General features: G+C 40.9%; 1 protein-coding gene across 2 annotated transcripts in view; it reads right to left on the bottom strand.

The window, feature by feature from the left end:
• DCXR (dicarbonyl and L-xylulose reductase) overlaps positions 1–19,763 on the bottom strand; it is a 513,647-nt gene that overhangs the window by 267,817 nt on the left and 226,067 nt on the right. For both annotated transcript variants that reach the window (XM_044068213.1, XR_006364447.1), the window contains exon 2: positions 14,333–14,430. In XM_044068213.1, the coding sequence (XP_043924148.1) occupies positions 14,333–14,430 (98 nt within the window). The remainder of the gene's footprint in view (positions 1–14,332; positions 14,431–19,763) is intronic.

Raw genomic sequence — 19,763 nt, 5'->3', positions numbered from 1 at the left:
AGCCAGTTGGCTGAGATGTGCCAGGCCAAAGGACTGGTGCATGCCAACCCGACTAAGGCAGAAATTATTGTTGCTTTGGGCACAGCTATGTTGCATACCAGCGATCAGGAGGACAACCAGGCTGGCCTTCGAGATGTACAACTCTCAGAAAATGGACAGCTCAACCTTCTGACAGAGGACTTAAAAATCTGTCTGGAGTTAGAGATTTGAGCTAGAGGCCAAGCGTTTGGAAATAAAAGCAGCAGAGAGATGGAGACGTCTAAAGGCTGAGGAAAATGAAAAACTGAGACGTCTTGAGGCTGAGGAGAAGGAGAGGCAGAGGCAACACGAAAAGCAGATGCTTACTCTTCTCCAGAGTCATGCAGGCAATGGGGGAGGGAGTAACTGAACCCCAGAAGCAACCAAGGTCAGTCAATTTCTTCCTCAATTTACAGAGGGGGGTATTTTGATAGTTTCATTCATATGTTTGAGAGGGTATGTAAACAGTATAATGTTGACCAAAGGCTCTGGGTACAGTTCCGGACAACCTTACTCCATGGTAAAACTGTAACTGCTATTTCTAAATTGGCTGATACGGATTGCTTAAATTATAATATTGTAAAGAACTGCCTCTTTTAGAATGTTTTAAGTTAACACCTGAAGCTTACAGGAAAATGTTTTGTGAGCACAGACACAAGGCAGATGAAAGTGTCTGTGAATATGTTGCTGAACTAAGCACTTATTTTGATAGGTGGGTGAGTGGATGTCAGGTTACCAATTTTGAAAGGCTGGCAGATCTTTTGGTGAGGGAACAAGCCCTTAACACTTCGCCTGAGGACATGAGAATCTGCTTAGCTGACAGACAATGTAATACTGCAGATGAGTTGGGTAAAAAGGTACACCTATACCTAGCAAGCAGGGCATCAGTGCACAGGAAAGGGACACCCAGTGCTGCTCATGGATCTAAGGGAACCTATGGTGGCCACCAGACTGTCCCAACAGAGTTTTCCAGTAGCAGGGGAAAGGTACATGTTCAGGACCAAGGGTTAAAAGTTTTAAATGCAACCAGTGGGGCCATGTAGCATATAGATGTCCACAGAGGCAAGGTGGGGAACCAAAGGTGGGAGAACCAGTAAATGAGAATGACAAAATGCCAGCAGTAAGTTATCTTGAGACAACAAGGGTACCAAACTATCACAAGAGGTTGTATCCTATCTTAGTGGATGGAAGAGAGGCCACTGCTAAGACAGACACAGCCTCTGACCTAACCATTGTGAACTATGCAATGGTTTATAGAGAGCACTACTTGCTTGGGCAGTCTACTCCAGTCTGAGCTTTAGGATGGACCCAATCCAAATACCTTTGCCTAGGGTTCACCTGGACTAGAAGGGTGGGAAAGGAAGCCAGCAAGTAGGTGTGTTTGACGATATCCTTGCAGATGTCCTATTAGGGATTTTGATAATGCAGTACTGTTGTGTACATGCAGTTACACAGCCAGTCAGACTTGGAGACAAGCATGTGGGTCTGGTAGCCTGGGGGAGACCCAGACAGACCGCACACTTGCAGCCAGGACTGGTGAGGTAGTTACTTCAGGAATGGAGCTACCTTGTACCAATGAGACTGAAGGTGAGCCACAGCTGCTTGTGGGTACTGATGTTGCTTTGGACAGAGGGACTGTGAGGGCAGAGGTGAGTAGTAGTACCCAGGCTGACAGTGAGGCACCGCTGTCAGAGGATGCCAGATTTCCTGTTGAAGGGGAGCTGAGAAGGGTTACAAAGAGAGAGTTGAGACAGGCTCAGCTCTCAGACCCTACATTACAAGGCCTGAGAGAGGTAGCTAGGGAGGCAACTAATTCTCAAGGGAAGGGTGAATCTGTATACTGGGACAAACGGTTACTGTATAGAGTGTGTGGACCCTTGAAAGAGGGCTAGAGGGTGAGAGAATACAGCAGTTGGTAGTGTCCAGACCCTACCATCTGGCAATTCTAGCCATAGCCCATGATATTCCCTTTGCAGGTCATATGGGCATAAAACATACAAAGAGACATATTATGCAAACTTTTATTGGCCTGGGATTTCCTGAGATATAACAGAGTACTGCAGGACCTGTGAGCACTGCCAAAGGGTAGGCAAGGCAGGAGACAAGGTGAAAGCTCCTTTGGTGCCTTTGCCTGTGATTGAGGAACCATTTAAGAGGGTAGCTATGGATACTGTGGGGCACCTGAGTACCCAAAGTTCCACAGGGAAAAAGCATATTCTAGTGGTAGTAGATTATGCTACCAGATACCCTAAGGTGGTGGCTCTGTCCTCCACCGAGGCAGAAAAGGTGGCAAATGCTTTGTTAGAGATTTTCAGCAGGGTAGGTTTCCCAAAAGAAATACTGACTGACAGAGGTGCCAATTTCATGTCAGACCTGCTAGCTTGTCTGTGGAAGTATTGTGGGGTGAAGCACTTAAAGACCACCCCCATCCCCAGACTAATGGTCTTGTTGAGAGGTTAAACTCTACACTCAAGACTATGCTACGGGCATTTGCAGACCAGTTTAAGTTTGCCCCATCTGTTTGCTTACAGATAGGTTCTCCAGGAATCCACAGGTTTTTCACCCTTTTAGTTGCTGTATGGGCATAGGGTGAGGGGACCTCTAGATCTGATTCAAGATGAGTGAGAGGGTGAGTATGAATCTCACAAGGAGTCTGTTGTGGCATATGTCCTAAACCTCAGGACAAGGCTCAGGGAAGTCATGGGCTTGGCCCAGGAAAACCTTGCAGAAGCCCAACAGCAGAAAAAGATTGGGTATGACAGGAGTGCTAGAGCTACATAGAGTATGCTGTAGGGCAGCAGGTAATTGGTCTCCATTCCTGTCAGACACAACAAGCTGCAGGCAGCCTGGGAGGGACCCTACCAGGTGGTAAGGAAGGTCAATGATGTTAACTAAATGGTAGAACTGCTACGCAGGAGGCAAGGGCACAAATTGCACCATGTTAACATGATGAAGCCTTACTATGATAGGGAGGCCCTTGTGCTGAGTATCTGCAGTGGATGGCAGGAGGAGTCTGAGTGGGATCTGGTGACTGATCTCCTCATTGAGACTTGAACTGACACCTCAGTGGAAGGGGGTAGCAATGTCCCAGCAGCTATCCCTTACCCAGGTTCATGAAATCCGAGCAGTGTTACAGGAGTTTGGTGGCATGTTCACTGGGAAACCAGGGTGCACCCACCTGGTGCACCACCATGTGGATACAGGACCCCAAAAGACCTATTAAGCAGGCCATTTATAGGGTGCCTGAGAGAGTCAAACAGACTAAGGGAGGAGATACAGGAAATGTTGGACCTAGGGGTAATTCAGGAGTCTAGCAGTCCCTGGACCTCCCCAGTGGTCGTGGTACCAAAGAAAGCTGGCAGCACCCGGTTCTGTGTGGACTACAGAACATTAAATAGTCACACAGATTCAAATCCTTACCCCATGCCTAGGACAGATGAACCCTATAGCAGCTGGGTGGGGCTAAGTACCTTGCCACTACTGATCTTACCAAGGGTTACCTGCAGGTGCCCTTGACTCCCAGTGCTAGAGGGAGGTCAGCCTTTGTGACTCATTTTGGCTTGTATGAGTTCATGAAGATGCCTTTTGGGATGAAAAATGCCCCAGCGACTTTCCAGAGGCTGGTAGATTGTATCCTAGCAGGAGCAAGGGATTTTGCCCTTGCTTACCTAGATGACCTTGCCATTTACAGCCACTCCTGGCAAGAGCACCTTCAGCATGTCAGGGAGGTGCTAGGCAAACTACAGAGGGCAGGGTTGACTATAAAGCCCATCAAATGTCAGGTGGGTATGGCAGAGGTCTCCTACCTGGGACACAGAGTGGTAAGATGAGGCCAGAACCTGCCAAAGTATAAGCCATTTATGCATTGCCTGCCCAGTTACAAAAAGCAGGTGAGGGCATTCTTAGGGACAGCATGGTACTACAGAAAGTTTGTCCCCAATTACAGTGTCATAGCTGCTCCCGTCACAGACATGGCAAGGAAAAACAGGCCAGATAAGGTAGTATGGACCCCAGCATGTGAGCAGGCATTCCAGAACCTTAAAGGAGCTTTGGGAGGACCCCCTGTGTTAGCTAGTCTAAATTACAGCAAAAAACTTGTTGTACAGATGGATGCTTCAAACCATGGGGTGGGGGCTGTACTTAGCCAGGTTTTCTCAGAGGGGGAAGAGCACCCAGTGGTACATCTCAGTTGTAGGGTCCAACCCAGGGAGGGATTCTGCACAAAAATAAAAGGGGCTTCCACCAAAATGAATATGTAATTAAAAGAGCTTCTTTATTTTAAAACATTAAAGTAAGAGTGCATGAAAAACCTGGATGGATAAGCACTTTCAGTACGATACCTTCTTCAGATCCCATTTTGGCTACCTGGGTTTGACTTAATTTAAATCTGAATCCAGTGTGGAATTCTATGCAGCTGTAGAAAAGGAATGCCTAGCCATAATGTGGGCACTGTAGGAACGTCAGCCTTATCTGTATAGAAGGAAATTCACTGTAGCTGCAGACCACAGTCCCTTAACATGACTACATCAAGCCACCCAGCAAAATGTCAAGTTACTAAGGTAGAGCCTAGAGTTGCAAGCATATATTACAGTGCAACACTGCAGTGGGGTTAGCAATGCCAATACAGATGGCCTCTTAAGATAGAGAATGGGGTAAGGTATTCCCAGAAAGCCTCAACCCTCAAGCAACATTTCTCAAGGGTCACTTGAAAAACTAACTTGAGTTTTCGGGGGGGGGGGGTCACACTGCCAGCCCAGCTATCTGGAATTTTGTACATAATTCTATGGCATTTCTGAATATTGATATGATTTATACAGAACTGTATGTTATGTACAGAGCTTCAAGAATGTAACCACAGCATACCCTGCTGGAATATAGAAGATTAACTTACAAAACTTAAGAATAGTTGAGGTTAAGTTACTTTATACCTGGGCCATAAACAAAAGATGTTATCTCTTGGTTTCAATTCAATAGCAGATACAATGTCTAGAGCTATAAGCTTTTATTTATTGCTTTACGACATCCAAGATCTGGCAAACATCTGAGAGAGATGTATTTTTAACACAGAGATGTTACATTCTATTAGTTTCTGGTTTAGCATGGGAACTGAAGTCAGATGACAAAAAGTGACATCACCCAGTCTAGCCCAATCAGTAAAATGTGATAGTGATTTAAAACCTCTCTCAGAGACTGTGCATTTTATATTTTGTCTTGGACCTAGCAAGAACATCCACTCATCATCATCATCTGCACTTGCATGTCTGCAAATAAGACTTGGGGCATAATATATCTGTTAGATATAGACAGTAATATAGTAAAAATTAGTTTAGATGTTTTCTGTATTTATTTGAGACTGTCCTGCAATGTTGTTTTAAAATATTTCCTGTGATTTTGAACTTTGAAGTTACTGTGTTGAGTTACTGATTATTGTCTTCTTTTATTATTTATTATTAAATATATTTAAACCTATCTTTGTGGCTATTTGTGAGACATATTTAAGCTCAGAGTACTGGCATATGTATGTGGTGACACTGTACAGGTCACTCCTAATAGCCTTGCCCTTGGTCAAAACTACCATTTGGATTAAAAGTAACATTACACAGTAGGACTGGACACCATAAAGGCCTTATAGTAGCTAATAAGTAGGAGTTCTGGTGGCAGTGATAACTTCTTTGTAGTCTGGGCAGAAGGGGGCATAGCTAGTAAACCTGTGCCAGCCTTCCGCAGGTGTGTGTGTATGTGTGTGTCTGTAAAACAAATATCAAAGTGTGTGTGTGTGTGTGTGTGTGTGTGTGTGTGTGTGTGTGTGTGTGTGTGTGTGTGTGTGTGTGTGTGTGTGTGGATGTGTGTGTGTGTGTGTGTGTGGATGTGGATGTGTGTGCGTGTGCGTGTGTGTGTGAGCTACTTGGGCAGGGACATAAAGCACTGGTTAGACAGAGAAAGTGTTAGAGGACTTAGCTTGAAACCCTGGCTAAGGTCTCAACTTTATAGTCTTACTGGGGAAAGAGGCACCAGCCCCAGACTTGCTGTGGTCTCTGTGTGCTCTTAAGGGAAATTGCACTTTACTGTGTGTATACTTGTCATCCTCCCACTGTGTACATCCCCCACTGTTGCCAGTGGTGAGGACTGAGGCTCCTTGATTATTGGGCCAATGATAGGGCATCACAATATCTTCTGGGAAATTGGCCACCTCAAGAAACTACATCATCAATAAAGCACCCCTAAGAGTTGGCCCACTAGTCAGGGATCTGGGACACATGCAGACATTAACCTGGCCTTTTTTAAACAAGAAACATCTTTATTAAATTATCAGTATGACATAAGCAATCATGAATTTATACAAATTAAAATGAACCATATTGACATTTTTTCTTACAAACATTATACATCACTTGCATTCTACCTAGTCATTGTCTGTCAAACATTACATAGCTCATTCAAATACTGCTTTTTTTTAAACCTTGTTCCACCTCTGCATGTACTGTTCCCACAATTCTATTTTTTTGTGTAATTTGCTTCTACCCTTTTCTAAAGATCCTAATTCCATTTTTATCTCTGTTACTACATTCACTACTTGTAGCACAGCTGGTTTAGACTTTGATTTTCATTTTCTAGTAATTGCTTTTTTTGGTAGCCACCATAATTAGTCTCAGCAAGACCGTACTATGTCTAGATAATTCTGTATCAAAGCTCAAAAAATAATTTCCTTAGCTAAACCAATTTACACTCACCCAGTATCTCTGACAGAGTAGTCTGCCAACTCATTACACTCCCAGAAAATAAGTTCCGAGTTACCTCCTCCTCATCATCAAACCTCCAACTTTTTCTGTCTACCTCAGGAAACAATTGTATGGAGTCTACTTGGGGTATAAAATACCTATATAAAAACACTTCCAAGAAAAGATCGTAAATCTAGAATTTGCTGCATATTTGGGAGACATACATATATCCTACATCGTTTCTTTATGAATTGCTTTATCCAGTCTTTCTTCCCTTTCTAACCCTCATCTGATTGATGTAGCCTGCAGGCCAAGCAAATTATTGGCCTCTTCCCATTCTATTACCTTTCCCTCTCTAATTATTTGCTCCTATTACCTTGGTTCTTTTGCCAGTTTTTTCCAAGAAATTCCAGACCCCTCTTGCCTATTGTTTGTATCCCTAATTGCAGTCATCCCTATTGGCAGAATCTCTTTTTTTCATTCCCATAATTGACTTAGTTCTTAGAATACTTTCTGCTACTTTACAAATGTAACACTCTGCATGGTTATTATTTCTATCCTTAAGGATTTGCAGCCAAAATCCCAGTCTCTCCTTGTTTCTTGAGCTTCCCCCCATTTCATCATCATCCCTTTCCACTTTGAATTATAGGTTGTTGCTTGTGCCACACACACACAGGAGCCTTAACTCTGTAGTTCTGAAATACCCCTTCACTTTGGGTAATTCCAAACTGCCTTGTCCTACTGGAAGAATCAGCTTAACCCACTTGACTCTTGCTGTCTTCCACTCCCAGAAAAAAAATCCTTTAGCTCTTTATTAATTGCATCCACAACTTCTCCTCTGGTTGATAAAAATAGACAGCAACCTGGCCTTTGACCAATATGTATCCAAGGTAGTAAGGAAATCTTTCTGTGTTGCTCAGCTAATAAGTGCATTGCATCTAGTTCCAGAGAAGTCATAGTACCACTGTACTCGGCCCTCATCAGACCCATCATTGAGTAATGCCCCCTACGGTATGCACCTGACCAGGCACATGCAGCAACTGGATAGTCCACAATGTTTCCTTACAAAAAGAATACAAGACATAAACACAATGTCCTATGTGGATCACCTCAAAGCCCTGTCTCTATACTCAGTCTCCTACAAATTACTGAGAGGTGATCTATGCCTGGAATACAAGGCATCCTTAGTCTCTGCTCTGATAAGCCTTTTGCACATCCACAAACAAGCAGCATCAGAACTACTAGCTCTAAAGACCTAAACTTTGCTTGTAACATAAACAGGACAAGTTGGAGAGACAGATATGTATCTCAGAGAATTTCCCTTCTCTGGAACAAGCTCCCAATCCATGTATAATAAAGTCCCTGCCTAACCCTATTTAAGCGCAACTTGAACCATAGATGAGAAACTGAAAATTCACCCCTGGTCTGGCATAACATCTCTGATGTACACAGGCAGTCAGTAAATCATGTTGTAACAAACGATCAACCCTATATAAACATCTAAAACAAAAGTTTTGGGACACATTTGGATTGCTTGGCTAGGCTTATAAAGACCCTAGTGGTTGTTAGCCTAGTATACACCTATGAACCTATGCTGTCAGTGTTTTACTATCACTGACTTCTATCATGTTTGTAAAGGAAGGATCTTGGGGCTTGGCAAAGGATCAAAATCAGAAACATACATACTTCTTATTGTTCAAATAATGTAACTCAAAGTTTGACATTACTGACTTACCGTAAAACCTCAGCAATGTACTGGACAGACAAGGCAAATCAAGGATGTTCTCCAAAATCAAACACATCTAGTTATGGGTGATACCATAAAAATGATAGTTGTCCTGCGTCCTGTTTTTTCAAAAGAAGCTGAAACCACTTTCTTGCACATTGACTATATGCAGCCGTGGCTAGAGAGTGGGCTTCTGTATTGTTGCCAATGACAATTAGGACTGTCGGGTTACAACAGTATTCTCTTGTTGCTGTGGGATCTTTTATAAACAGCTGAGTTACCACTAACACAGGCACATGGGACCTCAGTTAAACATCTTACCCAAATGTTAGCACATTCAGTAGTGCAGCAGCCCCTGGACCCCCATGCTTACTGTAGTGTCAACACTGGAAAATTAATTCAAGCACCGAAAATGGGAAAAGTATGCACAGACTCGTGGTCTTCCACCATCAACTGTTCAGCCAGTGATCACAGCAGACAATTTTTAGGCTCAATCTAGCAGAGTAAAAACAGATGAATTAAGAAAACACAAAATATTACAAGTTGTTAATACTGGTTTACAGAAGCATCTAGGATGAATTGTTGACATCCACCCTAAGATTATACTAAATAATTCACCACTTGAATACAAGAAATAGGAACTTATTGTGGATGATAAGCCTACCACTGCCATTAAAAGGAAATATTTCTTTAAGGTTACCTGCTCTAACTATGAGGTAGCCAGGCACTAAATTTACTTGGGTTAAGTCTGATCTTGACAAAGGGTGTACTCTCCCCACTTTTTGAGCTTAACAGTATAGCATGCAGACTCCTATATAACTCCTCAGACATTTCTGAGATGGCTGAATGTGTTACACCGAACACTGGCCACTGAAGAATGCTCTGTGCATATGTAACACATTAAAAAGTCACACATCCTTAGACCTTTATTTGGAATTTCGTCAGCAGAAGTATTCCAAACACATCATACACAGAAAATTTAAGACTTGGAAAGTGTTCTCAATTGATAACCTATTAGTGTGAAGTCAGACACAAGAACAGCATGACCACAGACTGATATAATTGCTGGACTGATCAAGACAGCATCATTTCAAATTTAAGAACAGCAAAAGTAAAAAAACGAAAAACAAGTCTGAAATACATTACTTACATCTATCAGAGGGACTGAAGAATGATACAGAAAATCAAAGTAGATGCCAACCCAGAAGACAGGTAAGTGTTATGCAGAAAATCAGAACAGTTCTGCAGATGCCAATCCAAAAAGCAGACAACTGATATAAAGGTTTCTAAAAAGAAGTTAAAAAGGAAATCCAGCCTGAACAAAAATCATCAGTAAGGAAAGAAATTCAATTTTTTTGCCACTGCTATTTTCCAAGCGATTTTGAGGCTTAATAATCCCAATCAACAGGAGAGACAAATTTTTGACAGGATATAGGACTCTGGTCTGGGAAACAGTGAAATCAAATAAAGACATAGAGATGTAATGTACTGGTAATAGTAAGCGTATAATTGTGAAGTTCTTCCATATAACTTAACTACAACAAAACTATAGTTGTACTGCCAAACAGAAGGCAGTCACCTTAGAAATGCACCAGAAAACTACTAGATTTTTTTAATGTACCTGACATACAAACTGCAGACAAAAGAGAAGTGTATCCCTGATTAACATACAGCTTTAAAAGCTGGCAGACACTTTGTTCTACCACACTTTTTTTTACTTATATTACAATGTGGCAGCTACAACTTCCAATTTATTACAAAGAATTATGACTGGGTAGAAGTTCAAGAAATGGATTAAAGAAGTTCATCTATTGAGTTCTACTTGTTCTCTTGGATCCATTTCTCATGTGCATAACTTGGTTATGACCAGAGACTGGATCATAATCCTCTATATTCTCAAGACAAGCAATACCCAAGGTTTTCTTGTCTAATTGTGGCTAACAAATACAAAAGCAAGAAATTCATAATGAATGGAAATTCAGACAAATTGTATCTAGTCCATACTGTTCACAGTCTAAAAGACCACTGAAGAGAAACATAAAACCAGTGAAAATCACGAAAAACAAACTGTAGCAGTAACTATAAAAACTATCATATTGCAATATTTGGACTATAACAATACTTATTTGTAAGAATTTAGTCTCTCACCAGTTCAGTTATCAGTGGGCAGAAGGATGAAAAACAAATTACTTACTTTAATTATATTACTGATGCATGAAATTCAGTACAAAATAAAGGAATACTGTAAAAAAATCATTAGAAACTGAAATACTGTTACAAGAGAAACTGCAGACTACCAGGTTTAAAGGCTGGACATAAATTAAAAATATAAAAAGCAATGAAAAAGGTTACAGCATGAAAGAAATAGTTGACGATACGGCTGTACCAATGTCCTACATTGTTTTTGGGACAGATGGAAAATGTACAGTTAGAATGCCAGGCATATGAATAAGACAAATACATACAAGTTTCACACCAATAAGGAAACAATATTATGACAACTAAGAGCAGCTCTGGGATTGATACATTCAAATAAACAGTGCCACAATAACTGTCTTAAAAGGAACATTAGACTTCAAAAGTTAATAGCCTTACTACATACTCGAGATTTGGAAGACCAGTGAAGAAACTAAACACATTTATGGACAATCAGAGCTGCTCTCAATAATAAAGAGTGTAAAAAATGTCTTCTGAAGGAGTCAAAAATATGTTGATGCAAAAATCCCTTGACATGCTTAATGTAGAGTTAAGTCCAATTTAAAATTATCTGAAAATTATGACATTTAAATGTAGTGTATGCTGACATAATGCAGAGAAATGTTTATGCAACTACAAAAAGGGGGGTGTAGTATATGGGATCTATAGCTTTAAATGTTAGTACCAAGTTACAAGGACTCTGCATTTACTATGATTAACTGCAGTTTGCTTAGCCAATGTGTCAACAATCATAACTAAAGCATCTAAAAATAAAGCTAACCACACACAAAACATCACTACACATTCTGAGTATAAACGCCTAATGCATTCTCAGCACTATCAGTGCATGTAGCATTCTAACAAACATCCAAATAATACAGCCCTGGATACTAATCAAACCCATGTAGTCATCAGGGTTTCATCCCTCTAAGCTGACAATAAATCAAAATAATTTCTTAATGTAGCATCAATGACCAACAATGTAGCTTTCTTTCATCGATTTAATATCCATCACTGAAAAGTTAGAGTATCCTGAATAAAGTTCATCAATCCAGAAACTATAAACTATAAGTAAGCAGAATTACAATGATAATCGGGTGCAGCTTTCTGACTAAATGTGCAGAGGCTGCACATATTACAAGCTGCTTTCTTACATTTCTTCAGTCAGACTAGTGAACCTGTTTATGTATCATATTTACAAACTTTAGTCTTTAGAAAAAAGAAAAGTTGTTTCATACTTGGCAGGAATTTAGTCTGCTGAGGACAAATCATAAACAGTTTACTTAGAGCTGGGGAAAGACGCAGACTAAAAAGAATTCTACAGAAAGGCAAAACAGACTAAATATCACAAAGTAAGGTAAATGAAGATGAACAGAATGACTGGCAGTAGTTCTAAGCATAACTGACAAAATTACATAATAAAATAGGTGGGATAAAAAAGCAATGTAAATCCTTGGATTATGAGAACTGAAGAATTTCAAGTGTCTGTATTTGCCATGCATCTGTTTTATTTACGTCTGTTTCCAGTTATAGTCATGATGCTGAAGTTGCAAATAGTTCTGAAAAACAAGGAAGATTATAAACATGTTGTTTGATGTTTGTTTCACTATCTACTTTTTTCCTTTATGACCACATGCAAAAAGTAATGTCATGTTAGTGTTAGGTAATGAACAATACTTTAAATACCCCAGCAAAGCAATGAGAGTAATGCTCTTCTTAGCAAGTAAGCTGGACTTATTATTTAAATTGTGGTTTCACCCCTACTACTACAGCATCACAAGTATGTTAATTTCCAAGGTATGCTGATCTACCATCTAGCCATTGTTGACAACTTCTGCAACATGACACTCCTGCTGCTGCTAACAGAAATTTAGCAGCTTATGTACTAATTTAGGTAGGGAGAAAATGCGGTTTCAGTCTTTCATGATGTCATAGGAGTTTTCATCTCTAAAAAAATATCACTGACTGTCCTTGTCAACAAATCAATTGCAAAAATAACATTTCTGCATAAAATGCAGTGTAAACTGGAGTTGAATACAGTAAAGAGGTTATTTACAACTTCATCTAAAGGTTTGTTACTTACACTTGCTTCAGAAAGTGCAGACAATTTTAAGGGCAGGGATACTGAATCTGACAATGACAGTTACAAGACATAGGTTCATAGGTTCAAATGTAGGTACTAGGCTATTGGCCCTAGGGCCTATATAAGCCTAGCCAAACGGTACCCTGGCTTTTGCCACCCAAGAAAATTATTTTCCTGTGCCCATGTCAAGCAGAGCCACAGAAGTGATCCCGGGGTGAATTTACTATCTCCCATCCAATCATCAATATTTTTCTTGAAGAGTGCTAATGAGGAGCTTTGTTTGATATAGATAGGTAGTTTGTTCCAAAGTATGGGAAGTCTCTGGGACAGGAATCTATCCACCCAGCATGTTCTGTTTATTGTGGTGACAAGGTTTAGGTCCCTAGAGCGTGTAGCTCAGAGAGATTGGGATTTCTTTAAGTGGAGCATGTCCAACAGCTCTGGGTTTGACATAGCTTTGTATATTGGGCAGAGATCGCCTCTGAGTAGGCGATATGCAACAAGAGTAAAGCTGGAGTTTTTTGAGACGGTATGTGTAGGGCATCTGTTTGAGGCCGATAATCCTCTTTGCGAGGTATTGCTGCGGCCTTTCCAGTTGTTATAGATGTCTTATGAGGTATGTACCAAAAGGAACGTTGTACTCTATAATGGATCTGAGTGGTGAGTAGAGGGGAACAATGACCTCTTTTTTCCTGGATGAGAAACCCTTTATGATGAGGTGTGCCATGTAGAAGGATTTCCTGACTACTGTGGCGATGTGATTATCAAAGGAGAGACTACTGTCCCCCTGTGTCCCAGAGTTACTCTGCATGGTAACTAAACAGGTTACAAGGTAGAAAAAATAGTAGGAGGTTATTAAGAGGAGTTGCACAGCAACACTATAACTGGATGTTAAGGGGCAGGTAATTAATGCAAGGAGGTTATTAAGAGGAGTTGCACAGCAACACTATAACTGGATGTTAAGGGGCAGGTAATTAATGCAATAATGTAACAGGTGGCATTAAAGGGCAAGGAAACTGATGGCGTTGCAGGGCAGACGGGTAGGTAATTAATGAGACAATGGTCAAAGTAATTGATGGTGCTACTAGGCGAGAGTACCAAGCAAATTAATTAATACAGCTATAGGGCCAAGACAGCTTGAGAGGTTACTAAGCAGTGTACTTGGTATAGTTACAATACCCAGGATAACAACTGAGGTTGCCAGGCAATATGATAAACACAGTTACAGGGCAAAGGTAACTGGTGAAGTTACCAAGCAGTGCGACAGAGACAGTTATAAGCTAAGAATAACTGATGAGGTTACTAAGCAGTGTGACAAAAACAGTCACGCGGCCAGGAAAACTGGTGAGGTTATCAAACAGTGTAGTTAACAAGAGTCCTGAGCCAAAGCAACTGGTGAGGTTACAGTGCAGTGAAGAATTACAGACAATGTAACTAATGGGGTTATGGGACAGGGCTACCACCTGGATGCATTTCTAAATAAAAGGATGACTGTTGATGATGTATCCTCAAGACCAGTGTAACTGTCAGGCATCATCCTGTGAGAAGCAGAATAGCTAATTAGAATGCAGCCTGTGTCTCATATTTTACCTCATGAGAAAGGCTCTCCAGATCTTCCTGTGTTCTGCTCACAGCAAGCACTTCAGCTCCACATCTTACAAGGGCCTTCACAGTCTCCCGTCCAATACCTGATGGAGGAAAAAAAAGAAGCATTTCAAAACTGATAACAATTCACACTACCTGGTACACAAGACATGATTTTATAAGTGCATCCAGACTGAAGGCTTCAACTCCATCCATCCTGCTGTACTGCAAGATTTTATAGAACTGAGTACACATACACTATTTTTTTGTTTTTATAATAGTGATTTACTGTCACTTTGCTTCATTGTACATCCTTCCTTATATACTGTTCTTTTTTTTTTCACTTACCATCTTAAACAGATGTAAGGCACAAAACAGATATAACCTAAAAGGTACAGACATGTTTCATGATCTAAAAGTGCATGGCTTTATAATGTGCTTTGTTTTCTTACAACAAGCATTCTCCAGTGATGGCAATTAGTTGCTGTCTTCCTGTACTTCTGTTACAGCTGATCTGTAAAAAAAATTAACTTGGAAAAGTAAACTAATCACCTGATCTCCCCAAAAGACAGGGATATTTGCAACATTGTTAACAGATTAATCTTGCTTCTAAATTCATCTGCAGTGCAATACTTCTAAATTAGTAAACAATGCAATCCTTGGGTTAAACCTCCTTTCAAAGAACACTAGTTTGCCTATGGGCTTGCATACATCAACTGCTGTTTTTTTCTTAAAGAATACAATAACTTATCTTGTTTTTTTTACTAGTTTTCACTTGTATTTTGAGTTTCAGCATGTCACTACTAAGAAACATGTGAAAAGCAGGTGTGCTTATTTGCCTGCGGCTGATGTTTTATCAAAAAGTGCTTACAGCATGAAAGTTGTGCACAGGGATGACTGAAGTTCACTTTTAATGCAGTTAATGTTACACATATTTAATAGGAGGCATTTTTTAGCAAAAGTGTATGCATTTACTGAGTGACACATTCCTTCTCCTATATGAATCTGCACTACGTACCTTAGTGCATACTTTGCATAGAAGAGGGTCATTATTTCTATTTATGTCCCAAAGCTCATGACATGTAATTGTTAAAAATGCAGACATCTTAAAAAAGCATATGCTTTAACTGCACTCCGAACCCACAGTATTAGTCTAAACTACATACTCTTCATGACATAATATGAAAAAACTATGTGACTGTTCTAACTACATAACCAAAAGAAGCACTGCGTTAAAACTGTAGGTACAACCTACTGTAGGGGTGGGAACGTGTAAATACATATATACACATACATATATATAGATCACATACACACATATATGTGTGTGTGTGTGTGTATGTGTGTGTGTGTGTGTGTGTGTGTGTGTGCACCCAAAATATCTAAATAACCAGATGTCATTAATTATCACTACTGTCAACATAAAAAAAAAAAAAAAACTTGACACTAAACTGTGCATGTTCAAAGACATAACGTCACAGCATGCAACTAAAAAATGATGCGCACTCGCTCCACATCTGTGGATAATTTTAATTCTGACTTCGATCAGGCAATACCAGACAAAGAGCATATTCTCCACATCAATCAGATGTTTTGCAACCAAAGTCCAAAGTGTGTTAAATTTAAATGCTTATATATATATATATATATATATATATATATATATATATATATATATACACACACACATACACACACACACACACACACGTGCATGCATGTATACATATATATATATATATATATATATATATATATATATATATATAGAGAGAGAGAGAGAGAGAGCGCTCTACTTCAGTATATCAAACTTTTAAATGTTTGAAGACGATATGGCCGAGACCATAACATCGAACATTTAAAAGTTCAAAAATAAAACAAACAAAACTAAATCTGCGTAGCAGGGGGGAAAGCCCCCCTGCACCCCCCCCACTACTTAAATATACCATTTCCGAGATCGCACTACATTGCAGAAAAGAGAAATCTTCCTGTTCCGCACTGTACACGGATCTCCATTCAGTTTGTTCGACCTTTTAAAAGTTCGATGATATGGTCTCGGCCATCTACTGAAGGGGGCCTATATATATATATATATATATATATATATATATATATATATATATATATACACACACACACACACACACACACACACACACACACACACACACACACACACACATATTAATATACTTCAAATAATCAAAACAGCAAACATATAGAAAGAAAAAAGTACAGTTTTGTACCTACCATAAATGTAGATGTTTGAGTGCTAATACAGCTGCAGTCATAACAGATGGGTTCTCCTGCCGTCAGGCGGGTCCTCGGTCGGCCGAATTCCAAAGTCTAGGTCCTGCGTCGGTTGTCGTCGCTTCTTCCCTGACGTCAGTGCGACAGGGGTATAAAGGAACCAGAAAACGCCATTTTCTTCAGTTTTTCTTGCCCCAGATGTCAGGTGCCCCCAGAAGGAAGGCAATACATAAATTTGTGTAATAAAGCAATGCAATATAATCAAAATACAGTAGTTGCAAGCAAATACACCATAAATGAATACCCCAATCAGGTTGTATGAGGATGTGTTAGCCAATAGGGCCTGTCCCAAGAGGGGAAGGAGGGAGGGAAACCTGGACTGCAGCTGTATTAGCACTCGAACATCTACATTTATGGTAGGTACAAAACGGTACTATGTTCATCGTGCATACAGCTGCAGTCATAACAGATGGGTAGAATCCCAAAGCTAAGAAAGGGGAGTTAGGCACTAGGTGGAACTAGGAGGAGCCAGGATGCCCTGCAAGACTGCAGTGGCAAAGCCTGCTCTAGTTTTGGAGTATAATGGTAGGTGGTAGTGCTTGGAGAAGGTATGCACAGAACTCCAAGTGGCTGCTTCCAAAATATCTTTGGTAGGAACTCCTCTGAGGAAAGCTGCAGAGGTAGCTGTGGCCCTTGTGGAGTGAGATCTGATGCCTGTAGGTACAGTTTTGCCATGAAAAGAATAGCAAAAGCATATGCAGTGGGCTATCCATTTTGAGATTGTCTGTTTGGAAACTGGCTTTCCTTGAGCTCCTACAGCATAGGACACAAAGAGCTGTTCTGATTTTCTGAAAGGCTTTGTTCTGTCCAAATAATAACACAGTTGTCTGTGGATGTCCAAGGAATGAAGTAATCTCTCCCCTTTGTTTTGAGGATTAGGATAAAAGGTAGGTAAGTGTATGGCCTGATTCAAAGCCACCCTGGATACCACTTTAGGCATAAAGGACGGGTTGGTTCATAAGGAAACTCTGTCCTGATGGAAGATGATAAAAGGCTGCACAGCCATGAGAGCTTGTAGTTCTGAAACTCTACGAGCTGAGGTAATAGCCAGAAGGAAAGCTGTTTTCAAGGACAAATATTGCAAATCTGATGAGGCAGCTGGCTCAAAGGGAGGCAAGGTCAGTTTTTCCAGAATGAAACTGAGATCCCAAGCAGGTATTGGTTGTTTCCTTGGGGGTCTTAGATTCTTAGCCCCTCTGAGGAACTGTCTTAAGAGAGGGTGAGAGAATAAGGGTGGATCAGTGTTGTATTCTGCAGAAATGGCTGAGGCATGGATTTTGATGGAGGAGAATGAAAGTCCACTGCTTAACAGCTCAGCTAGATACTGTAGTATTTGAGGTAAATTCAGTTTTCCAGGATCCTGGCCCTTTTTCTCATTCCAGACGCAAAACCTTTTCCATTTTGCGGAGTAAGCTTTTCTAGTTGACGGCCTTCTGGCCTCCAAAATGAGATCCTGCACCTCCTTGGAGAGTAGGATCTGTTGTGATGCTAAGGAATCTTCCATGCGGCTAGATTGAGTGTTTTTAGCTGGCTGTGAAGAGTTTTGAAGCTGTGCTGAGTCAGGAGAAGAGGCATTGGAGGCAGGGTCCATGGTAGAGAATATGTCAGGCTCCTCAGGAGTGGGTACCAGTGTTGTCTTGGCCAGTTTGGAGCAATGAGAATCATCTTTGGTCTGTCTGCTCTGGTTTTCAATAGAACGTCAGCAGAGGAAGAGGTGGGAAGGCATAAACTGCCATTGATGTCCAGCTGAAAGAGAGAGCGTCCACTCTCCAGGCCTTTGGATGGAAAATCCTTGAGCAGAATTTTGTCAATTGGTGATTTTTGTGGGAGGCAAAGAGATCTATGTCTGGCCTTCCCCATGCTTGGATTACTTCTGTAAAAACTTTTGGATGCAACTTCCATTCGTGTGGATCTGTCATATTTCTGCTTAGGTTGTCTGCCAGCGTGTTTTCCTTGCCTGGCAAGTACTGTGCTTGTAGTTCGATTTGTAAGTCCATGGCCATGTTCCAAAGTGACATGGCCAGTCTGCATAGGGGGTATGAATGTGTTCCTCCCTGTTTGTTTATGTACCACATAACTGTGGTGTTGTCCGTTCTTATCAATAGTTGACCTGGTTGCAGAAGGTCTTTGAAAGCTATAACAACATTTATTACTGCTAGCATTTCCTTTTGATTGATGTGAAGGTGCTTTTCTTTTTGGGACCATTTGCCCTGAATGCACCGATCTGTCATGTGCGCCCCCCAGGCGTAGTCCGAGGCGTCTGTTGTGATGACTTGATTTGCTTGAGGCTTGCTGAATGGAAGACCTGTGTTTGTTTGGCATGCTTGAGGCCACCACAGAAATTCCTTCTGTGGACATGGAATTAGTGGTATTATTGTTTCCAAACTGTGGCTGTGTTGAGACCATAGGTTTTTCAGGTACCACTGAAGTTTCCTCATATGCAGCTTTGCACATGGGATTAGTAAGATGCAAGATGCCATGAATCCCAGAGCCTGCAGGATTTTCCTTGCAGTCAGCCTGGTGCAATTTGCTAGTGCTTTGAAGTATTGAGTTAGTTGCCCCTGCTTCTCTGGCGTGAGGTATGCCATCTGGGTGTTTGTGTCCAAGTTGGCACCCAGGAAAATTATCTTCCGAGAGAGTATTAGCCTTGATTTCTTTTTGTTGACTGTGTATCCCAGAGAGTTCAACAACATTATTACATAAGCCAGATGTTTCAGAAGAATGTGCTTGCTGTCCGCTTGGATCAGGCAGTCGTCCAAATAGGGGTATATTTGTATCCCTTGAAGTCTGCAATAGGCAATTACTGATGCCAGGCATTTCGTGAATACTCTGGGTGCAGTAAATAAGCCAAAGGGCAATGCAGAGAATTGATAATGGGTTGAACCTGCAAGAAATCTGAGGTATCTTCTGCAATTTTGTCTGATTGGGACATGCAGGTATGCCTCCTTGAGGTCCAATGTTACCAGCCAAGACTCCTTGCCCAGCATGGGAAGAAGCTGCTGTAGAGTGAGCATCTTGAATTTTGGCACAAGTAGAAATGTGTTTAGGATGGATAGGTCCAAAACAGGTCTCCAATCTTTTCCCTTCCTTGGTACCAGGAATAGTCTGGAATAAAAACCTTGACCTT

The sequence above is a fragment of the Protopterus annectens genome, chromosome 4.part0 (genome assembly GCF_019279795.1).
Source record: "Protopterus annectens isolate FY-2018-M chromosome 4.part0, PAN1.0, whole genome shotgun sequence".
In the NCBI taxonomy this organism is placed as follows: domain Eukaryota; kingdom Metazoa; phylum Chordata; order Ceratodontiformes; family Protopteridae; genus Protopterus; species Protopterus annectens.
This window is presented reverse-complemented; position numbering and strand designations above follow the sequence as displayed.